This window comes from Podarcis erhardii (assembly GCF_964252035.2).
Source record: "Podarcis erhardii genome assembly, chromosome: 5".
Classification (NCBI taxonomy): domain Eukaryota; kingdom Metazoa; phylum Chordata; class Lepidosauria; order Squamata; family Lacertidae; genus Podarcis; species Podarcis erhardii.
The window spans coordinates 46,229,233-46,251,911 of NC_138509.1; the positions used below are offsets into that span (position 1 = coordinate 46,229,233).

Sequence of the window (22,679 nt, forward strand, 5' to 3'; positions counted from 1 at the left end):
AAAGAGAAGAAATTGGAGACAAAAAAATGGACTATACATATACACTTTTTAAAATGCAAAATATTCAAAGGGCCAGAATTAGCTGGCTTACTAAATTTGGGAGACAATTTCAGGAACATATGCTTCTTTCCTCCTCACATCACTTTCTCTTTCTGGAGCAAATTCCCCACTCCTGCTTTTTCTATGATTAAGAGAAATGTCAGAATTTACCTGCAATACCGTCTGCTTTAAATGGTATGGCAAATTGCTGGCATTTTCTCTTTATCCTAGGCTCCGAAACTAATCTGGAATTCTAGTCTCAAATCTCAGTTAAGACTAACATTAAGTAGTGATCCCATGGCTCAAGGTCAATTCTGATATTTCTTCTAAACATAGTAAAAGAAAGAGGAGGAATCTGGATTCATGGCAGGATAGAAAAGAAGCAGTGTGGATTTCCTAAAGGTTCCCTTAATGTTAGTGTTTGCTGGACCAAAAGATAGAATACTTTCCCCATCTTTAAAACAGCAAGTTTACAAAGCTTACATAGATAATGGCAGAATGTAGATTTGGTTTTTAAAGCTCTTTTTCTTACCTGTCTTATTGTGCCACACCCACTGAATGGTATATTGAAGACCACGTAGTACTGTGTAATCTGAGGTGCGCAGAAAGAGTCTGAAGAATTCAGGTACAGACTCCATTCATTATAACCCAGCAACCGGAGATACGCCTTGCTGATGCGTGCAACCATGTATTCTCCAGAACATGAAAGGGCTAAACGATAGCATACAGAAGCAGCATTGAATTGTGTAAAATGCAAAAACACTTTTGTTAAATGTAATTGCTCAATTTCGAATGGGGCCACCCTCTTCCCACAAATGTCTTGCATGGAGTTCCAGATCAATCCAACCCCCCAACCCCATTATGCCATTCTGCAGCTGCATCCAAACCACCTGCTGACTTAATCTCCCTTAGAAAGTCCTCTCAGAAGTGTTTAATTGCATCAGAGAAGGGACAGAACTGAGCAGAATGCTCAAACTTTCCTCTGTCACTTGTCCCCCTCTTTTAGATGATTTCCCCATCTACTTGGTTTCACAGCCACTGTTGAAAGGTATCCCCGAGTCTCAAACACCATAAGGGAGGAGAAAATTTCAGAAGAAAAGCAACTGGGCAGTGAAGGCTGAATTGTTCCCTTCCCTTCCATCCCTTCCTCTTTGTACATCACCTCCTCCTAAGGTACTTTGCAAAGAATAAGGGTTGCCTGTGACTTCCTTACCTGTGCCCACACTGTACATGTGACAGAAGATTTATCGTAAACACAATTACATCTCTGTAAGCATCAGACATTGTATTGAGATTAGTTTGGTAGATTGCATTTGACTCAGTGCTTGGAATGAACTAGTTTACGAAATTCACAGAATTCAAAATCTTTGAACTACACCTGAAAGCAGTTCCTATAATTGCAGGCTGAACTGAATGTGATTACGTTTCAAGGCTTTGATTTGATTCCAAGGTTCTTACTCATTATCCCCGATTTTCAAAAGTATATCTTATGGAGAACTTTGAACTTACTTCTGGATTTAACTGCTGTGGAACTTGTAGGTATAGCTGCAGAAACAAAAGCATGACTAAAGTGAAATCTATACGAATTTAAATTGTGCACAATCTAAAAGTGTAGGCATGAGGTTGACTTCTGTGCCATCACCTTTGCGCCACCAGTTCTGAGAAGGGCAATATTTTCATCATACATGGTCACTTTAACATTAGGCTTTGGTTATAAACAAAGATAAAAATGGAAGCCATGATTTGGAAGAAGGAGCATCAATAAAAAAGTGCCCTCAAATGCTGAGAGAATCAGACAAATAAGAAATAAAATGTACCTGTTGTATTAGGTCGTCCGGAAGCTGTGGATAAACAAATAATAAAAATATTCAGCTAGCATAAATATTAAGAAAAAGACCCTTGATGTACATGAAATAGTGACATCTGCTGGTTGATATTCTGCATCTATTTTGTTATAATCCAGCAGAACAGATTTCCAGTGCTGATTCTCTGTAAGAATAAAGACACTGCAATGATTCCTGCCTATTTCCATCCGCATGGCAACATAGGATCTTTCCTTGACCAGAGCAACTGACACTCATGCCTTGCTTTCCTGTTGAAACAGGACGGATGTCACCACAACAAGTTATTTGCCTCTTTCTACAGAATGCACCTCCATCTTGGGAGGAGTGGAGAATATTGCACAGATGCCCCTTTAAGGCTTTTTAATAACAATAATAATAAAATGTAATAATGCCAATAGGAAGCAGAAGTGTGGCCACAGAATTTACCCAATAGACTTTATACCATTTCACCATTCCTTTGGCTTCCTGCAATGAGATCTCCACTGTTAGAAATATAGAAGACTAAATACAAAGGATTGGAAAGTTACCTGAGCAGATGACACCAGCGTCTTCATGATGACCACAGTTGTGACTTCCCCAGCCCCGATGGGAGCACAGCTCCAGAGAAGGTTCATTCCCTCTGCAGTTTACATCATCCAGGAGAATCTGGCCAGAGCCATGGCCAAAATGGGCACTTCCTGGTGCTGACAAAGCCAATCCACATCCAAGCTTTCTGCAGACAACCTGTGCGTCATTTAAGTCCCAGCCATCATCACAGACTGTCCCCCAGCTTCCTCTGTAGTTGAGTTCCACGCGTCCTTCACACATGTTGTTCCCGCCGACCAGTCTCATGGGAACATCTTAGAACAATAAAATATTATTCTTACATGGGGAAGACTTGTAAACTCAGGTTCTCCCCATCCCTAACCTAAGCATCAGACTCTACTGGCATCAGGATTTCAACATGTTGACTTTGTGCAGCTCATCAAGAGAGTAGTTGCTGTGGAGGCCTTTTGCATTCATAACTAATGAAACTTAACATATCTCCCCAGTTCTATATTGCCTTGAAAAAACAAATGCGTTGTATGTTAGGGGATTCCTTGCAATTTTGCAAAATATACTCCCCTCCCAAAAAGAAAAGTTAATGTTACATTATTCCTGTCAAAACCAAAAGTTCTCTGCTTGAACTTGCCAAGCATACTTTCCATGACTTTGAATGGAGCTGTGAACTGCAGTGGACCGAAGACGTGGGTTTTGTAAACGAAGCAATGTGAACCGGAACGAGTTCCTTTTGGGTCATGCTGAACTTAAACTTAAGCTGGTTCCTTTCTTAAAGGAACTTTCAAGCCTTTGATTTGACTCCAATGTTCTTGCTCATTCTCCCCAATTTTCACAGGCCTCTCTTATGGCAAACACTGAACTCACCTCTGGGTGAAACTGTCGGTTCATTTGTAGGAACGTCTTCTGCAGAAACAAACATGACAAAAGTGAGATCTTTTGGCATTTAAATTCTGCACCATCTAAAACTGTAGGCATGAGGTTGACTTCTGTACCGTCACTTGGGCCAAACCAATGACGAGCAGGTCAATATTACCATCATACATGGTCCAATGAGCCTGTTTAGCGCTGGGCTTTGTTCATGTCCAAAGATAAAAATGGAAGCTGTGATCTGGAAGAATCTACATCTTAAAAAATCTTTCCCTTAAATGTTGAAGGAATAAGGCAAATAAGAAATAAAAGGTACCTGGTGTATGAGGTCCTACGGAAGCTGTGGATAAACAAATAATAAAAATATTCAGCTAGCATAAATATTAAGAAAAAGACCCTTGATGTACATAAAATAGTGACATCTGCTGGTTGATATTCTGCATCTTTTTTGTTACAATCCAGCAGAACAGATACCCAGAATAACCGCACGCAGTGCTGGTTCCCTGTAAGAATAAAGGCACTGTAATTAATCCTGCCTCCTTCCATCTGCACGGCAACATAGGATCTTTCCTTGACCAGAGCAACTGACGCCCATGCCTTGCTTTCGTATTGAAACTGGAGGGATGGCACAACAACAAGTTATTTGCCTCTTTCTTCAGAATGCACCTCCATCTTGAGAGGAGTGGAGAATATTGCACAGATGCTCCTTTAAGTCTTTTCAATAAAAAATATATATGTAATAATGCCAATAGGAAGGAGAAGCTGCATCCAAAGCCCCTGCTGACTTAATCTCCCTTAGAAAGTGCTCTCAGGAGTGCTTAGTTGCATCAGAGAAGGGACAGAACTGAGCAGAATGCTCAAACTATCCTCTGCCAGTTGTTCCCCTCCTTTAGATGATTTTTCCATCTACTTGGTTTCACAGCCACTGTTGAATGGTATCCCTGAGTCTCGAACACCGTAAAGGAGCGGAAAATTTCAGAAGAAGAGCAACTGGGCAGTGAAGGATGAAGTGTTCCCTTCCCTTCCATTCCTTCCTCTTTGCACATCACCTCCTCCTGAGGCACTTTGCAAAGAAGAAGGGTTGCCTGTGACTTCCTTACCTGTGTCCACGATGTACCTGTGACAGAAGCTTTATCTTAAACACAATTACATCTCTGCAAGCGTCAGACATTTTATTCAGACTAGTTAGGTAGACTGCAATTGACTCAGTGTTTGGAATGATCTAGTTCACGAAATTCACAGAATTCAAAAATCTTTGAACTACACCTGAAAGCAGTTCCTATAATTGCAGGCTGAACTGAATGTGATTAAGTTCATTTTGGGGGGTAGAACATTCAGCGATTTTTAGTTCATCTTTAGGTTCATTCTTTTATTTGTCTTTTTTTAATTCTATATATTCTTTTGGCTTCCAAACATAAGGATTATATTGAAGTCTTCTTACGTAGATATGATACAGGAACAAGTTATAACATTCTGAATGCTGATAATAAATTGGAAAGGATATGTGGGATGTACTAGAACTGAACTTTGAACTGAACATGAACTAAACGGCTAAAAGAGGTAAACTTGAATTGAACTAGTTCCTTTCTAAAACAAACTTTCAAGCCTTTGATTTGATTCCAAGCTTCTTACTCATTCGCCCCGATTTTCAAAAGTATATCTTATGGAGAACTTTGAACTTACTTCTGGATATAACTTCTGTGGGACTTGTAGGAAGAGCTGCAGAAACAAAAGCATGACTAAAGTGAGATCTATATGCATTTAAATTCTGCACAATCTAAAAGTGTAGGCATGAGGTTGACTTCTGTGTCCTCACCTTTTCCCCACCAATTCTGAGAAGGGCAATATTTTCATCATACATGGTCACTTTAACATTAGGCTTTGGTTATAAACAAAGATAAAAATGGAAGCCATGATTTGGAAGAAGGAGCATCAATAAAAAGTTGCCCTCAAATGCTGAGAGAATCAGACAAATAAGAAATAAAATGTACCTGTTGTATTAGGTCGTCCGGAAGCTGTGGATAAACAAATAATAAAAATATTCAGCCAGCATAAATATTAAGAAAAAGACCCTTGATGTACATGAAATAGTGACATCTGCTGGTTGATATTCTGCATGTATTTTGTTACAATCCAGCAGAACAGATTTCCAGTGCTGATTCTCTGTAAGGATAAAGACACTGCAATGATTCCTGCCTATTTCCATCCGCATGGCAACATAGGATCTTTCCTTGACCAGAGCAACTGACACTCATGCCTTGCTTTCCTGTTGAAACAGGACGGATGTCACCACAACAAGTTATTTGCCTCTTTCTACAGAATGCACCTCCATCTTGGGAGGAGTGGAGAATATTGCACAGATGCCCCTTTAAGGCTTTTTAATAACAATAATAATAAAATGTAATAATGCCAATAGGAAGCAGAAGTGTGGCCACAGAATTTACCCAATAGACTTTATACCATTTCACCATTCATTTGGCTTCCTGCAATGAGATCTCCTCTGTTAGAAATATATTAGAAGACTAAATACAAAGGATTGGAAAGTTACCTGAGCAGATGACACCAGCATCTTCACTATGACCACAGTTGTGACTTCCCCAGCCCCGATGGGAGCACAGCTCCAGAGAAGGTTCATTCCCTCTACAGTTTACATCATCCAGGAGAATCTGGCCAGAGCCATGGCCAAAATGGGCACTTCCTGGTGCTGACAAAGCCAATCCACATCCAAGCTTTCTGCAGACAACCTGTGCGTCATTTAAGTCCCAGCCATCATCACAGACTGTCCCCCAGCTTCCTCTGTAGTAGAGCTCCACGCGTCCTTCACACATGTTGTTCCCCCCGACCAGTCTCATGGGAGCATCTTAGAAGGATAAAATATCATTCTTACAAAGGCAAGACTTGTAAACTCAGGTTCTCCCCATCCCTAACCTAAGCATCAGACTCTACTGGCATCAGGATTTCAACATGTTGACTTTGTGCAGCTCATCAAGAGAGTAGTTGCTGTGGAGGCCTTTTGCATTCATAACTAATGAAACTTAACATATCTCCCCAGTTCTATATTGCCTTGAAAAAACAAATGCGTTGTATGTTAGGGGATTCCTTGCAATTGTGCAAAATATACTCCCCTCCCAAAAAGAAAAGTTAATGTTACATTATTCCTGTCAAAACAAAAAGTTCTCTGCTTGAACTTGCCAAGCATACTTTCCATGACCTTGAATGGAGCTGTGAACTGCTGTGGACCGAACACGTGTGTTTTGTAAACGAAGCAATGTGAACCGGAACGAGTTCCTTTTGGGTCATGCTGAACTTAAACTTAAGCTGGTTCCTTTCTTAAAGGAACTTTCAAGCCTTTGATTTGACTCCAATGTTCTTGCTCATTCTCTCTAATTTTCACAGGCCTATCTTACGGCAAACACTGAACTTAACTCTGGGTGAAACTGTTGGTTCATTTGTAGGAACGTCTTCTGCAGAAACAAACATGACAAAAGTGAGATCTTTTGGCATTTAAATTCTGCACCATCTAAAACTGTAGGCATGAGATTGGCTTCTGTACTGTCACTTTGGACAAACCAAGAGGAGCAGGTCAATATTACCATCATACATGGTCCAATGGGCCTGTTTAGCACTGGGCATTGTTCATGTCCAAAGATAAAAATAAAAGCTGTCATCTGGAAGAATTGACATCTTAAATTTTCCCCCCCTTAAATGTTTTAGGAATTAGGCAAATAAGAAATAAAATGTACCTGTTGTATTAGGTCTTCCAGAAGCTGTGGATAAACAAATAGTAAAAATATTCAGCCAACATAAATATTGAGAAAAAGACCCTTGATGTAAATAAAATAGTGACATCTGCTGCATCGATTTTGTTACAATTTAGCAGAACTAATACCCAAAAGAACCGCACGCAGTGCTGGTTCTCTGTAAGATTAAAGGCACTGCCATGAATCCTGCCTCCTTCAATCCGCAGGCAACATAGGATCTCTCCTTGACCAGAGCAACTGACACTCATGCCTTGCTTTCCTGTTGAAACAGGACGGATGTCACCACAACAAGTTATTTGCCTATTTCTACAGAATGCACCTCCATCTTGGGAGGAGTGGAGAATATTGCCCTGATGCCCCTTTAAGGCTTAATAATAATAATATAATAATAATAATAATAATGGTAGTAGTAGTAGTAGTAGTAATAAATGTAATAATGCCAATAGGAAGCAGAAGAATGGCCATGGAATTTACACAATAGACTTTATACCGTTTCACCATTCCTTCGGCTTCCTGCAATGGGATCTCCACTGTTAGAAATATATTAGACGACTAAATACAAAGGATTGGAAAGTTACCTGAGCAGATGACACCAGCCCCTTTAAGGCTTTTTAATAAAAAATATATAGGTAATAATGCCAATAGGAAGCAGAAGTGTGGCCACAGAATTTACCCAATAGACTTTATACCATTTCACCATTCATTTGGCTTCCTGCAATGAGATCTCCTCTGTTAGAAATATATTAGAAGACTAAATACAAAGGATCGGAAAGTTACCTGAGCAGATGACACCAGCGTCTTCACTATGACCACAGTTGTGACTTCCCCAGCCCCGATGGGAGCACAGCTCCAGAGAAGGTTCATTCCCTCTACAGTTTACATCATCCAGGAGAATCTGGCCAGAGCCATGGCCAAAATGGGCACTTCCTGGTGCTGACAAAGCCAATCCACATCCAAGCTTTCTGCAGACAACCTGTGCGTCATTTAAGTCCCAGCCATCATCACAGACTGTCCCCCAGCTTCCTCTGTAGTAGAGCTCCACGCGTCCTTCACACATGTTGTTCCCCCCGACCAGTCTCATGGGAGCATCTTAGAAGGATAAAATATCATTCTTACAAAGGCAAGACTTGTAAACTCAGGTTCTCCCCATCCCTAACCTAAGCATCAGACTCTACTGGCATCAGGATTTCAACATGTTGACTTTGTGCAGCTCATCAAGAGAGTAGTTGCTGTGGAGGCCTTTTGCATTCATAACTAATGAAACTTAACATATCTCCCCAGTTCTATATTGCCTTGAAAAAACAAATGCGTTGTATGTTAGGGGATTCCTTGCAATTTTGCAAAATATACTCCCCTCCCAAAAAGAAAAGTTAATGTTACATTATTCCTGTCAAAACCAAAAGTTCTCTGCTTGAACTTGCCAAGCATACTTTTCATGACCTTGAATGGAGCTGTGAACTGCAGTGGACTGAACATGTGTGTTTTGTATAGGAAGCAATGTGAACCGGAACAAGTTCCTTTTGGGTCATGCTGAACTTAAACTTAAGCTGGTTCCTTTCTTAAAGGAACTTTCAAGCCTTTGATTTGACTCCAATGTTCTTGCTCATTCTCCCTAATTTTCACAAGCCTATCTTACGGCGAACACTGAAATTACCTCTGGTTGAAACTGCTGTTTCACTTGTAGGAACTTCTTCTGCAGAAACAAACACATGACAAAAGTTAGGTCTTTTGGCATTTAAGTTCTGAGCCATCTAAAAGTGAAGGCATGAGGTTGACATCTTAGATACTAAGTCATCTAATACATAGTATGTATTATGTAGCAGATTTTTAAATAAATAGCAGATTTTCCTTACCGGTAGTTTGCGGGAATTCTGTGGTTAATACTTTGAAAAGATAGGAATATAGGAAAAACAAGAATTAAGAGCAACATTACTGAAAATCCCAGATTTTGTAGCTGTGAATTTTTTTCTAATACTAAGTCATCTAATACACAGTATGTATTATGTAGCAGATTTTTAAAGAAGTAGCAAATTTTCCTTACCAGTAGATTGTGGGAATTCTGTGGTTAATGCTTTGAAAAGATAGGAATATAGGAAAAACAAGAATTAAGAGCAACATTACTGAAAATCCCAGCTTTGTAGCTGTGAATTTTGTTTTAATACTAAGTCATCTAATCAGTGGCGTAGCGTGGGTTGTCAGCACCCGGGGCAAGGCAAGTAATTTGCGCCCCCTAACCCCTGGATTTTAGCACTCGAGTGCGAGCGCGCCCCCCCCAGATGTTGCGGCCGGCCCCCCCTACACCCCCACGCTACGCCACTGGGGCTGGGGGCGAGCGAAGGAGCCAAGGACCCCCCCCCTTAAGGCTCAGCAGGAATTTATTAAATTTATTATTTGCGGCGCCCCTGCGGGCCGAGGCAGCCGAAGCCCCCTCCCCTCGGGCGCCTCCCCGCCCCCTCCTCTCCTTGGGCTGTAGGTGGAGCCCGCGCTCCGAGGCGCTCCAGATCGGGGCTTGGCGAGCGCCTCTCCTCCCCCCGGCCTGGACCGGGGGCTTCCAGCCACGCTCCGTCCTCGCCCGACCCCCCCCGCAGCTGAGAGTTGCGCTGAGAGCCGGAGCCAGCGGCGCCCCCTTCCGCCAGGAGACCCTCGCCCGCCCGCCGGCTTCCTCTCGGAGGGTTTTGGGGAGAGCAGGGCGCGGCGAGGCCCCTTGGAGCTCTCCTCCCTCCCAGTCGGCAGAAGCAGCCGCCGCCTGTGGCTGGGCCGAGGGGATGGCGGCGGCGGCGGGGTGCGGAGGGTGCCCGTGCCGGCCAGGCGTTGGTGGCGGCGCCGGCGCTGCTGCAGCGGCTGCTCCTCCTGCGAGCAGTGAGTGGAGCGCAGCCGCAGCAGCGGCGGCGGGGGGCGCGCGCGCACTATGGCGCAAGGCTGGCGATGGCGGCGGGGAGCCCGGCGGAGGAAGGAACTTGTCCCTTCCCTCTGGACTCGCGCCCCCCCAGAAGTTGCGCCCGGTGCGGCCGGCACCCCTGGCACCCCCCACGCTACGCCACTGCATCTAATACATATTATGTATTATGTAGCAGATTAGGAAATATGTAGCAGATTTTCCTTACCGGTAGTTTGCGGGAATTCTGTGGTTAATGCTTTGAAAAGAAACAAACAAAAAGGATTCAGATCAGCATTACAATTAAACCCATTTGCATTTCCAGTCACTTAACATGCCCCCAAACTGGGGAGGTAACTATATCAGTTCCAATTTCCTCATCAAAATGTCATTCCGTATTCTCCCCCCCCCCATTTAATACACTTTTCCTATTTCTACATTTAAACACTCCAAGATCCAGTCAATCCAGATTAAATGATAAAATAATATGGGAGTGGCTGCATTTTGATGTAGACTATGCCATGCGGATGCTGTGGAAAACTTGAATACATGAGCAGTACCAAGTCCACAGTAAACAGCCTTGCGAAAAGACCCAATGCCACTTTCTGCAGCAGCTCCCCGGTTCTTCAGATGTAATCCCTCCCAGCACCACCTGGAGATGCTGTGCACCAAACTTGGGACCTTTGCATGCAAACATGTGCTGTGCCACTCAGGCATGGCCTTCCCACAGTGAACATGGCACTCTGAAGACAAGCAGAGGTCACAGCAGGCACCCCCTCAACTGAATTCATGTTACAAGGTGGCTGTAATGCACAAAACCCTCTGGAGAGATCTGCCTGCAATTTGGCAGGCTTATGACACTCTTGAGTGGCTCATTAGCCTACAAACACCAAGCTATTTTGTGACAAGGGGGGGGGGGAGTATAGCCAATGTGGGGAAAACAGAAATTCTGATTTAATGGAGCTGATTTGGGCTGAAATAACAAATCTTATGGGAAAGACACAGAATGGGTCCAAAACAGACTTGATCCTAGTGATACAGATGCATATACAAGGTAAATCGTATGGGCAGTACTTATTTTATTTTATTTTATTTTATTTTATTTTATTTTATTTTATTTTAATAAATAGCTCTTTTCCCAACCCACACTGGCCCATGAGAGTTGGGTGAATGATCTAACTCTTCCGAAATTTTGCTCCATGAGGAGGACTTTGGCTACATTAGGCCCCTATATTTTAATCCCAAAACAAAATCTCAGATGCCAAAAGTGTCCAACAAAAATCAAAGATATTTGGCTGTAGGGAAAAGAAATGTATGAGTTCCAAGATTACCTGCTGTACTGTAATAGGCAAAAAAGCCAGAGCCTGCACGATAGGACTGTCTGTGGAGCAGAACTGTCATAGTGCCTGTATAGGAAGTGAATACCCAGCTCCAGCCACTGCATATATTCCCAAGTAGTGCTGATTGATAAATATTTCCATCGTAGACATGAACATATTCATGAGTACAGTCTAAACTGTGAAAATAAAAGAGGACAAAACCATCTTATTTCAAGCAAGAGCTCCTGGGTCCCGTCCCATCCCATCCCAAAGTTTGCAGTATCAGTACTTACTTCAAATAGTCAAGAGTTAGCACTATAGGGCTAGAATCATAGGAATGGATTGTCCAGAGACACTGTATGATGCTTCCATCACCATTGTAATACGGGCCAGAAAATGACTGAGATGGATTTGAGAAAGTATTGCCGCATCCATGGATTCCTAGTAAACATACAATTAAACACTGATTATCTCAGTACCCTCCCCCCCCAAAAGGAGTCCTGGTAACAATTCTCTATCTTAACCTTGACCCTGGTGCTTATAAGGACTGAGTTTCTTGTGGTCCTTCTTTTTCCTTCAGCCACCAGAAATATCAGGTTTGCTTGTCTTGCGAAACAGTCATTTCAGCCAAATGATCCATGTACCACAAGCAATGAGCTGCCATCAGTAGAGGAATAAGGACTAGACCCATAAGCCCAGTGAATCCAGGTTACCCATTCTCCAGCATAGGATCCTCTATAACACACGGTATATTTCATGGGTCCACCCAATTCAATATGTTTGTTTGTTTGTTTGTTATTTAAATGCTATTTTATCAGGCTAGAAATACAACATTTCTTAAAAAGTGATGTTTTCTTGATCAGAGAACAAGGGAAAGAAGGAACAGTGTTTTCATTCTAAATCAGGTGTTTATGCTTCGCAATACAACATGCTTATTGCTTCCAGTTTCACACTTATATGTGAATTTCCATGCAACTTTTCAAAGTCGTTTTCCTTTTTGCTTTGTGTCAAAAAATATATGACTCAGCAACCTTAAAAACATTTCTCACTGAAGCTTAGACACTCCACCATGTAGCAGACAGTCCTCCTTGCAAAAAAGCCACACTTGGAATGTGAAAAAGTAGAAGGCGGGCACTCACCAGTAGTTTGTGCAGAAGTTGTTGGTCCTAAAGAAAGATGAACAATGATCAGCAAATTTAAATGTTTGTTTGTTTGTTTGTTCATTATGGCAGGCTTAAAACACTCCTGAAGGGTTTCTTTCCCCACAAATACTAACCAATTCTCTCTAGAACATGGTGTTTGGCATAGAGGGGAGGTTTATTCTGCCACCATCTCTGCTGCCTCTGCTTCCCTTGGCCTAAGGTCAGTTTCTGGGCCTTGGAGAATGGAAAGGCAGCGGAGGTTTGCTGTAGCTTCCAAATCTGCTTATCAAATGATCCATGCACCACAAGCAGAGAGCTGCCATCAGGAATAAGGACCCACAAGCCCAATGAATCCAGCTTAGCTCCTTGCCCCACCCCCAGCATAGGTTTAAAGACAAAGGTTCTCTTTTTAGAATGATAAACCTGTTCACAAGGAATTCAACAGTTTGCCAAACCATTCATATTTGAGGTGGGGTGGGGTGGACAACCTGATTTACTTCCATTTAAATCAGAAATGGCTAACCACAGCCTAGAAACGGCAAGAGGCACCACAAGGAATTTTCACCCCCAAAGTCTTTTTCATTTTTCCTTTGTGTCAAAACAATGGATCAGCTACCTTAGGAACATTTTTCACTGAAACGTGCATGCACTCCATGTAGCAGACAATCTTGCTTGTGAAAAAAGGCACACTTGGGATGAGAAAAAGTAAGAGGAAGGCACTCACCAGTAGTTTCTGCAATAGTTGTTGTTTCTAAAGAAAGAGGAACATTGATCAGCAAATCTAAATATCAGTACTGTATATTATTTTGGCACACATAAAACACCCCTGAAGGACTTGTTTCCCCACAAATACCAACCAATTCTGGCCTAGACAGATTAGGAGTGAGGTGCACTGTTTGGTATTGGTCCTGCCGGAGCTTGAGGCAAGGGCTGTTTGCCACCATCCCTGCTCCCCTTGCCTTCCCTTGCCTTTTGGGACTTGGAAAATGGAAAGACAGTGAAGGTAGATACATATTCTTACACCTTTGTGAGCATTTACATCTAATGCTCACGATGCCCTCCAGCTAAAACCTGTGCTCACTAGAGCACTCTTCACTGGGTATTCATTATTTTCAATTGTGTGTACACAGAGAGAAGGCAACAAAATTGCAACTGAATGTCTAATTATTCAGTTGGAGGCTTGATTCTGTATGATTCCTACTCTTATCTGGAACTGAGACATCATTCGTCATAGTAAATCTGTACGGAACTGTGCCCCCAGCCATGATATCTAATAGTCCTTCATCATCAAAAATATTCTGTACATATTCATTTTCACATTCTAATTCTTTTCCGCCTTTCCTCATTGACTTTCCCCAGTATCTTCTGCTCAGACCTGCACATCATCAATATATTAGAATTTTCAAACGCAGGTAAGATTTTGCCAAATTTAGGATGAAGCTAACAACATCTATATTGAGAATAGCTTGTATGTTTTGATGGAGTCTTAAATACTCAAGTCAGCTTCATGTGTTCCTTTGCACCAAATTCTTCCCATCATTAACTAGCAGCTTATAAGGTCAGCATAGAGAAGGGGAAGAAGAAAGAGCAAGAGCAAGAATGTTCAGAATTTAAGCCATATTACCTGATGCACTTAGACATATTTCATTAAACAGGAGCAGCCAAGTAAAGATCAGGAAGGAACTCATTTTTGCCAGATTGCCTTCTAAATTGATTAAGCATGAACCAGAATATATAGGAATGAAATTTGAAAGGGTGTGCCATGCAATTTGATATTTTTAGTTTATCTCATTATAGTTGTACAGAGGGCTACTGTCTAATGGTATTTATGCTGTCAAGGCATTGCTTATAGTAATGCTACACTTTGTTATTCTAATTTAAAAAAAAAAATCCATTTCCTGGTACCAAGAAATGGAGTATTGTTTCAATTCTTGTAATAAAAAGATAATAATCACTTGCGCCAATTCAAATGCAATGCACATATTGGCAGGAAGTATTGTTGTCATTAAACGCTGCTGGCTTGCTTGCAAAGTGAAAATGCAAATAAAGTAGGATGCTTAAAATGCATCAAAGTCCCAGCAGAATAAAAATATCTTAACAACCCAGTTAAAAGAGACGCAAAGAAAGGACCAGCAGTGAAAATGCTGCTTCCATTATTAAAGTGAAATGTTGGCTTCCTGTTCAAAGTGTACATGTCAAGGGGCTAGAATACTTAACATGACAGAATTTTGTGAGATAACCAGCACCATATAACTAACATGCTTTCTGATGCTGCGGGAAGAGGGGACTCTTTTGGAATTCACTTGGGAAAACATATTTTAAAGTTCTAACAGTCTATACTTACATACTTCATTTTGCTGCATATTTTGTGATTTCATTTTTTGGGGGGTTCTCTCACAAAAGACTACTTGCCCCAAACTTGGATCTTGGTATCCAAGGAATTCCCCTTTTGTACCTTCCTCTCCCCCCGCTTGCCAACCGACAAAAATTGTTCATTCTAATTTTAATTTGGCCGTACTCTGGAAAAACACCTTTGAATGATCCAACTGCCAGTCAATATCTTTCATGTAAAGCTACCAAGGTAAAGATTATAGCCATAATTATCTCCTTGTCTACCAACAAGCAACCATGCTAGTCTCAAGACAAGACTTGAGGAACAGAGTTATAAACAATGGGATAAAAATAAAATGGAAGTCAAGGAAATCTCTGGAGGAAATTTGTGCATAATTCTCCTCATGGAGGCAGTCAATGACTGCCACAAACAGATCATGTTCTTTAAAACATACATACCACCTAATTTCCAGGTTTCTCATTTTCAGATGCTCTCCAGGAGAAACCTATTCTTTGATATTTGCATGTACATTCTCAGGACTAGGATTTAGCACTTTATTATGAAGAAGATTAGAAGCCCCCTTACCAGCTGGAGTAGGCTCTTCTGAAGTTAGTTCTTGAAGGAGAACAAAATAACAGAGTAAGAGAAATTGCAAAGTAAATTAAAATGTCACTAAAATAAAAATGGTGTTTTGAAGTCATGCTTTTAAATATGTAGCAAATTTTCCTTACCAGTTGTTTGCACTTGTGGGGCTGTTTATTGCAAAAGATAGGAAAAACAAGAATTAAGAGCAACATTACTGAAAATCCCAGCTTTTGTAGCAATGAATTTTGTTTTAATACTAAGTCATCTACTACATAGTATGTATTATGTAGCAGATTTTAAAATAAGTAGCAGATTTTCCTTACCGCCGGTTTGCGGGAATTCTGTGGTTAATGCTTTGAAAAGAAACAAACAAAAAGGATTCAAAGCAGCATTACAATTAAACCCGGGGGGGGGGGAGGTAGCACTGGCAGTGAATTTTGTTTTAATACCAAATGATCTTACAAGTATACAGCATTTACTTGTAAATGAATGGTGAATTGTTGAAAATGGGGGGGGGGGATAAACTAAGTGAATATAAAAACAATATGTCCTTCAACCGTATCTATGGTCCCTGGGATGGTGTCCCTGGGGCCATAGGAAGGCCATAGGGTGGAAAGAGCTGTCCAGCCTTGAAGAGGACAATCAGTCCCTCCTCCTCAGTGCCAAGCATCTTGTCCTATCAATATGGAGCAAAGGGTTTCAGACGAAGATGCAAAAAGTTCCCATCTATACCACATTTACCCATGTTAGGGAGGATCCAACGCGTTTCCATCCTGAAGGATTCAATGCATTTGCAGTCACTAACATGCCCCCAAACTGGGGAGGCAACTATATCAGTTCCAATCTCCTCATCAAAATGTCATTCCATTCCCTCCCCCAATTTAATTCACTTTTCCTATTTCTACATTGAAACACTCCAAGATCCAGTCAATATAGATTGAATGAGAAGATAATATGGGAGTGGCTGCATTTTGATGTAGACTATGCAATGCAGATGCTGTGCAAAACTCAAATGCATGAGCAGTACCAAGTCTACAGTAAACAGCCTTGTGAAAAGACCCAATGCCACTTTCTGCAGCAGCTCCCTGCAGCATCTGGAGATGCTGTGCACCAAACGTGGGACCTTTGCATGCAAACATGTGGGTGTGCCACTCAGCCATAGCCTTCTCACAGTGAACATGTCACTTTGAAGACAAGCAGAGGCCAAAGCAAGCACCCCCCTCAACTGACTTCACATTACAAGGTGGCTGTAATCACAGACTGAGATTTGTACTGTATTCTCAGGACCCACCCAATTCCCTTGATTGTATTAGTGAGCTATATTATCCCAGCCTAGGAGTACCTGAGCAAATGACACTGGCATCTTCATGATGACCACAGTCATGTGTTCCCCAACCTCTGTGAGAACACTGAAGCAGGGAAGATTCGCTTCCTGTGCACTGCACATTGTCCAGGAGGATGTTGCCTGAGCCTGGACCAAAATGGGCATTTCCTGGTGCTGACTGAGCTGGTCCACATCCAAGCTCTCTGCAGACGACGTGTGCATGATTGAGATTCCAAATGTCATCACAGACTGTTCCCCAGTTGCCATTATGATATACCTCAAGGCGACCTTCACATCTGTTGCCTCCATTAACCAATCTCAAGGCTATGGAAATATTTAAATATTTAGAAAGGTATTTCTTATTGTCAAACAAGTCAAAAATATGTTGATTATTTCCTTTTCCCACCATTAAGATCAACCCAATTGCACCCTGAAAGAAAATAAAGACTCAATAGACATTAACAGTGCCTATTGTACATTGTTCTGTTAGATGGCACTGGGGATAGTTGCTTTGAATTAGAGATGACTTACTGGCGGCTCTCGACACTGTTGGACTCCAACCCCTATGAGCCCCAGCCAGCATGGTCAGTAGCCAGGGATGATGGGAACTGTAGTTTAACAACACCTAGAAGGCTGTATTTTAGCTACCCCTGCTTTAAATACTTCCTCCCCCCCAAATTTTTCAGGAAAGCCAGGAAAGTTGAGGGACGTAGCCTGGTAATATCCTATACCTGTTTCCCATTCCTTCTACTGACCAACTGAGCAGAGGCTTTTTGATTCCTGGAACTTGATTGCAAGAAGCCTTGGTTCTCACTGAAACTTTGTGGGAAGTTAAAGCAACAAACAGAGCATACACACTCTTTAAAAAACCACTTAGTGCTGCCAGCAGTGTGCCACTGGAACCCCAGAGGGTTTCAACTCCCTTTGGCAAGCGCAATTCACAGAAGATTCCAGGGCCAGGCAGAAGACAGGGTGCGATAACTTTTTGGACTTTGTGAAGGCAGCTACCAAGAGCTTTTCTATTGCATTAAATGTCTTGGAATGGGGAGAATTTGGCCAATGCAGCAGACTAGGGACTATTTTTGCATTTTGGATTGTTTTAAATAATTCAAAGGTACTATTTTGATGGGGTTTTTTTTGTTTTGCAACACCCATTTCCTTACAGAAATCCAGACAGATTCCAAAACTGAATTCTTTCATAAGGACAGCTAGAGTTATTAAGTAATACCTGAGCAAATGACACTGGCATCTTCAGAATGACCACAGTTGTGTGTCCCCCAACCTATGTGAGAACACTGAAGTAGGGAAGATTCACTTCCTGTGCACTGTACATCGTCCAGGAGGATGTTGCCTGAGCCTGGACCAAAACGGGCACTTCCTGGTGCTGACAGAGCTGGTCCACATCCAAGCTCTCTGCAGACCACATGTGCATTATTCATGCTCCAAAGATCATCACATACTGTTCCCCAGTTGCCATTATGATATACTTCAAGGCGACCTTCACATCTGTTTCTTCCATTAACTAATCGCAAGGAATGTTCTTTGGAATATGCAAAAAAAAAAAAAATATTACATAAACAAGACAATGAAACACTACATTGGAAAACTGGTCAACACAATGAGCACTCAGTAATACTGCATGGAAATTTCATTCCATAAGACAGATTTGACTGCATTAGGCCCCTATATTTTAATCCCAAAGATTTTGAGATTCTAGTCCATCAAAAAGCAAAGATATTTGGCTGTAGGGAAAAGAAATGTATGACTTCCAAGGTTACCTGCTGTATTGTAATAGGCAAAAATGCCACACTTGGGATGAGAAAAAGAGGGAGGCACCGACGAGTGTGCTCATACTTGCACATCATCAGTATATTAGAATTTTAAAAAGCAGGTAAGATTTTGCCAAATTTAGGATGAAACTAACAACATATTGAGAATTGTTTTTATGTTTTGATGGAGTCTTAAATACTCAAGTCAGCTTCATGTGTTCCTTTGCACCAAATTCTTCCCATCATTAACTAGCAACTTATAAGGTCAGCATAGAGAAGGGGAACAAGAAAGAGCAAGAGCAAGAATGTTCAGAATTTAAGCCATATTACCTGATGCACTTAGACATATTTCATTAAACAGGAACAGCCAAGTAAAGATCAGGAAGGAACTCATTTTTGCCAGATTGCCTTCTAAGTTGATTAAGCATGCACCAGAATATATAGGAATGAAATTTGAAAGGGCGTGCCATGCAATTTGATATTTTTAGTTTATCTCATTATAGTTGGACAGAGGGCTACTGTCTAATGGTATTTATGCTGTCAAGGCATTGCTTATAGTAATGCTACACTTTGTTATTCTAATTTTTTTAAAATCCGTTTCCTGGTACCGAGACACGGAGTATTGTTCAATTCTTGTAATGAAAAGATAATAATCACTTGCGCCAGTTCAAATGCAATGCACATATTGGCAGGAAGTATTGTTGTCATTAAACACTGCTGTGGTCCTTCATTTACCTTGGCATGAGACATGAAAAAGGCCTTTGATAGGTTGTGATGGAAGTTCTTGTACAGCACAATGCAAATGGACCTATTATTTCAGTACCTACCATTCCAATTATCCATATCCATTTACTTTTGTCTGTGATCATCATCTAAGGCCCTTCTTCATGTGGCTCCTCCACAAGAGGTCTGGAGAGTGGCAACATGAGAACAGGCTTTTTCTGCGATGGCTCCCCATTTGTCAAATTCTCTCCCCAGAGGTGCTTGCCTGGCACCTTCATTACCTATCTTTAGATGCCAGGCAAAATATTATTCTTTCCCAGGCCTTGGCTAATTAAATAATCTATAGCCTTTAAAATGTGTGTGTGTGTGTGTGTGTGTGTGTGTGGAGGTATTGTGTTGTTTGTTACTATGTTATGTATTTTTGTGGGTTTATATTGTAATCTTCCACGTGTACCTCGGATGAAGGGCAATATAGAAATTTAATAAATAAATAAATAAATAACTTTGGAACAAATTTTCATTCTGTCTGATTTCATGTGATACTATGTTTATAGTCATAGAGCTATGTTGTGGGATTTGAACTCTTGTTACCAGAAAGAAAGGCAAAGGAATATGCTATTGTATCTTTTTGTATTTGTGTTGTGAACTTTGCTTGTCAAAGATTGCCACCCCTTGCTGTTTAGTGGGGATGAATTTGCCACACACTCCTTCTCGGAAGAAAACACACATTGGTTTCTCCCAGAGACATGAGATTTGGGGGATCATATAGGCAGGAATTCCCAATAGGAGCAGAATAATCAGGCTGCTATTTAAGCCTGTGCCATCCCCTCCACTTCCTTCTTCTCTTTTGCAGTGCTCACCCTCCCTCCATCTACAGTGTGGGTGGGGTTGTGTTTTTTGCTAGTCTCTCTTTCTGGGAGCTAAATATAATTTTGGGGGTAAGTCCCTGATTTCTCCTTGAAACTCTCCTTTTTCACCCACCCTGTAGGGTTATTTGATTTGCTGCTAATGTATGTACTTATTTGGTCTGTTTGGAATTTAGTGTGGGCAGGTAAGAAGGAATTTTAAAACTCCATTGGCAGGCACTCTGAGGCATTATGGGGAGAAGGGGCATTTTGAGTCTCTTCAGCAGCTTTCAACTTCAAGAGTCCCTTGGGCTGCCCTTTAGGCCTGGCCTGTGAATCTTGGTGAATACTGGTCCGTGGGCCCCAGGTATGCATGTTGAGTAGTCATTGCCAAGACTCACATAGCAAGGAGGAAGAATTTTATTCTAATTCCTGGCCAGAGAGTTACAGAATGCAGTTGTTTGCATGCCCCTGTGGAGTGGAGTAATGCTTTCCTTATACACATTAATTATAACCCATCTGCCCACAGTTACATAATTTGGTTATTGTTTGGCAGATTTTGAATAAATATGACCTTTTCAGCATTACTCTTGTCTCTCAAGTCTTCTTCCAGAGTGTGTTTATCAATGTTTATAGCAAGGACATACCTCTGTTGGTTTGACATTTATTGAAGTGTGGATGTTAACAGTAACTGGAAAATTTCCTCGGCATGTTAACAGCTTCAAATTAATGCCAGCAAAGTGCCTCAATTGTTTTACAAATTTGAACACTTAACCTGTTTATCTAGGTCAGAAAAGGACTCTGCACTAACCAATGCAGAGGTATCAACGCTAATCAAAACTGTACAGCACATAGCCTATAAAGCAGTGTGACTGTGACTGCCACAAACAGATCATGTTCTTTAAAACATACATACCACCTAATTTCCAGGTTTCTCATTTTCAGATGCTCTCCAGGAGAAACCTATTCTTTGATATTTGCATGTACATTCTCAGGACGAGGATTTAGCACTTTATTATGAAGAAGATTAGAAGCCCCCTTACCAGCTGGAGTAGGCTCTTCTGAAGTTAGTTCTTGAAGGAGAACAAAATAACAGAGTAAGAGAAATTGCAAAGTAAATTAAAATGTCACTAAAATAAAAATGGTGTTTTGAAGTGATGCTTTTAAATATGTAGCAGATTTTCCTTACCAGTTGTTTGCCCTTCTGGGGCTGTTTATTGCAAAAGATAGGAAAAACAAGAATTAAGAGCAACATTACTGAAAATCCCAGCTTTTGTAGCAATGAATTTTGTTTTAATACTAAGTCATCTACTACATAGTATGTATTATGTAGCAGATTTTTAAAGAAGTAACATCTTTTCCTTACCAGTAGTTTGTGAGAATTCTGTGGTTAATACTATGAAAAGATAGGAATATAGGAAAAACAAGAATTAAGAGCAACATTACTGAAAACTCCAGCTTTTGTAGCAGTGAATTTTGTTTTAATACTAAGTCATCTAATACATATTATGTAGCAGATTTTTAAAGAAGTAGCATCTTTTCCTTACCGGTAGTTTGCGGGAATTCTGTGGTTAATACTATGAAAAGATAAGAATACAGGAATAACAAAAATTAAGAGCAACAATACTGAAAATCCTAGCTTTTGTAGCAGTGAATTTTTGTAGCAGTGAATTTCCATATCATTTTGCAATTATTATTCTTAAAAAAATAATCATGAAAATTCATCTCATTTTAATGTTTATTCTCTTTCACTAATATATGCATTTTCCTTGCACAATTGGCCCTAGGATATTGCTTGACTGAGTCTACAAGCTTGAGTTTATATGCCGCTTTTCCATAATGAGCTGTGCCTAAAACAAGTTACAGCAAGCATTCAAAACATCAAAAAATATAAGAAACACAGCATGGCAGTAAATTTAAAAATCACAAAAATCAACAATATGGCAAACACAAAATACGTTCAATATTACAAAAAAAAAAAAAAAACCAACAATCTGGATTGAAGTACATAAGGACAAATTGAGCAGGTTCAACTTTAAATGTGAGCTGGATTAAATCCCCCCCCCCCCAAAAAAATATACTGCATTTGAAAAAACAAAATCCCCAATGGTGTGCTCAAAGGAGCTCTTATATATACAACTGTCCTCACATATACCCTTATGTGGAAGTGATACATTATTTGTCATAGTAGACATGTATGGGACTGTGCCCCCTGCCATTATATCTAATAGTCCCTCATCATCAGAAATATTTCCACATTGATACTTTCCCAAGTATCTTCTGCTCATACCTGCACATAATCAAGATATTATCATGTCAGAAGCAGACAGGATTTTTCCCAATTTAGGATGACCCTGACAATGCCTCTGTTGAGAATATCATGTGTTTTGAAGGAGTCATAAATACTCAAGTCAGCTTCATGTGTCCCTTTGCTACAAATTGTTCCCATAATCAACTAGCAATTTGTAAGGTCAGCACAGAGAAGGGGAACAAGAAAGAGCAAAAGCAAGAATGTTTAGAATTTAAGCCATAATACCTGATGCACTTAGACATATTTCACTAAACAGGAACAGCCAAGTAAAGATCAGGAAGGAACTCATTTTTGCCAGATTGCCTTCTATGATGATTAAACATCAGTATATATAGGATTAAGAAGTGAAAGGGTGTGCTATGGAATTTTATACTTTATCTTGTTATAGCAGGACAGTCAGTGT

The 22,679-nt window shown here is 40.8% G+C and overlaps 1 protein-coding gene and 1 long non-coding RNA gene across 2 annotated transcripts in view; both read right to left on the reverse strand.

Annotated features, from left to right (window-relative positions):
* Nucleotides 1–19,416, reverse strand: part of DMBT1 (deleted in malignant brain tumors 1) — a 101,118-nt gene extending 81,702 nt beyond the window's left edge. Inside the window, exons 1-26 of the mRNA XM_081863595.1 lie at nt 18,728–19,416; nt 17,857–18,168; nt 16,647–16,952; nt 15,628–15,657; nt 15,451–15,471; nt 15,305–15,334; nt 14,012–14,122; nt 13,112–13,138; nt 12,385–12,411; nt 11,539–11,686; nt 11,258–11,442; nt 10,156–10,185; nt 9,093–9,122; nt 8,905–8,934; nt 8,706–8,744; nt 7,829–8,140; nt 7,034–7,057; nt 5,839–6,150; nt 5,282–5,305; nt 4,974–5,009; nt 3,607–3,630; nt 3,288–3,326; nt 2,411–2,722; nt 1,857–1,880; nt 1,549–1,584; nt 572–750 (exon numbers count right to left, since the gene is read on the reverse strand). Of these exons, the coding sequence (XP_081719721.1) occupies nt 572–750; nt 1,549–1,584; nt 1,857–1,880; nt 2,411–2,722; nt 3,288–3,326; nt 3,607–3,630; nt 4,974–5,009; nt 5,282–5,305; nt 5,839–6,150; nt 7,034–7,057; nt 7,829–8,140; nt 8,706–8,744; nt 8,905–8,934; nt 9,093–9,122; nt 10,156–10,185; nt 11,258–11,442; nt 11,539–11,686; nt 12,385–12,411; nt 13,112–13,138; nt 14,012–14,122; nt 15,305–15,334; nt 15,451–15,471; nt 15,628–15,657; nt 16,647–16,952; nt 17,857–18,168; nt 18,728–18,791 (2,712 nt within the window). The 5' untranslated portion in view covers nt 18,792–19,416. The remainder of the gene's footprint in view (nt 1–571; nt 751–1,548; nt 1,585–1,856; nt 1,881–2,410; nt 2,723–3,287; nt 3,327–3,606; nt 3,631–4,973; nt 5,010–5,281; nt 5,306–5,838; nt 6,151–7,033; nt 7,058–7,828; nt 8,141–8,705; nt 8,745–8,904; nt 8,935–9,092; nt 9,123–10,155; nt 10,186–11,257; nt 11,443–11,538; nt 11,687–12,384; nt 12,412–13,111; nt 13,139–14,011; nt 14,123–15,304; nt 15,335–15,450; nt 15,472–15,627; nt 15,658–16,646; nt 16,953–17,856; nt 18,169–18,727) is intronic.
* Nucleotides 19,417–21,331: 1,915 nt separating this feature from the next.
* LOC309342864 lies at nt 21,332–22,587 on the reverse strand. Its single transcript, XR_014157021.1, has 3 exons — nt 22,502–22,587; nt 21,513–21,542; nt 21,332–21,361 (listed from the first exon to the last, which is right to left on the reverse strand). It is a non-coding gene; the product is annotated as an uncharacterized lncRNA (long non-coding RNA).
* Nucleotides 22,588–22,679: the final 92 nt, after the last annotated feature.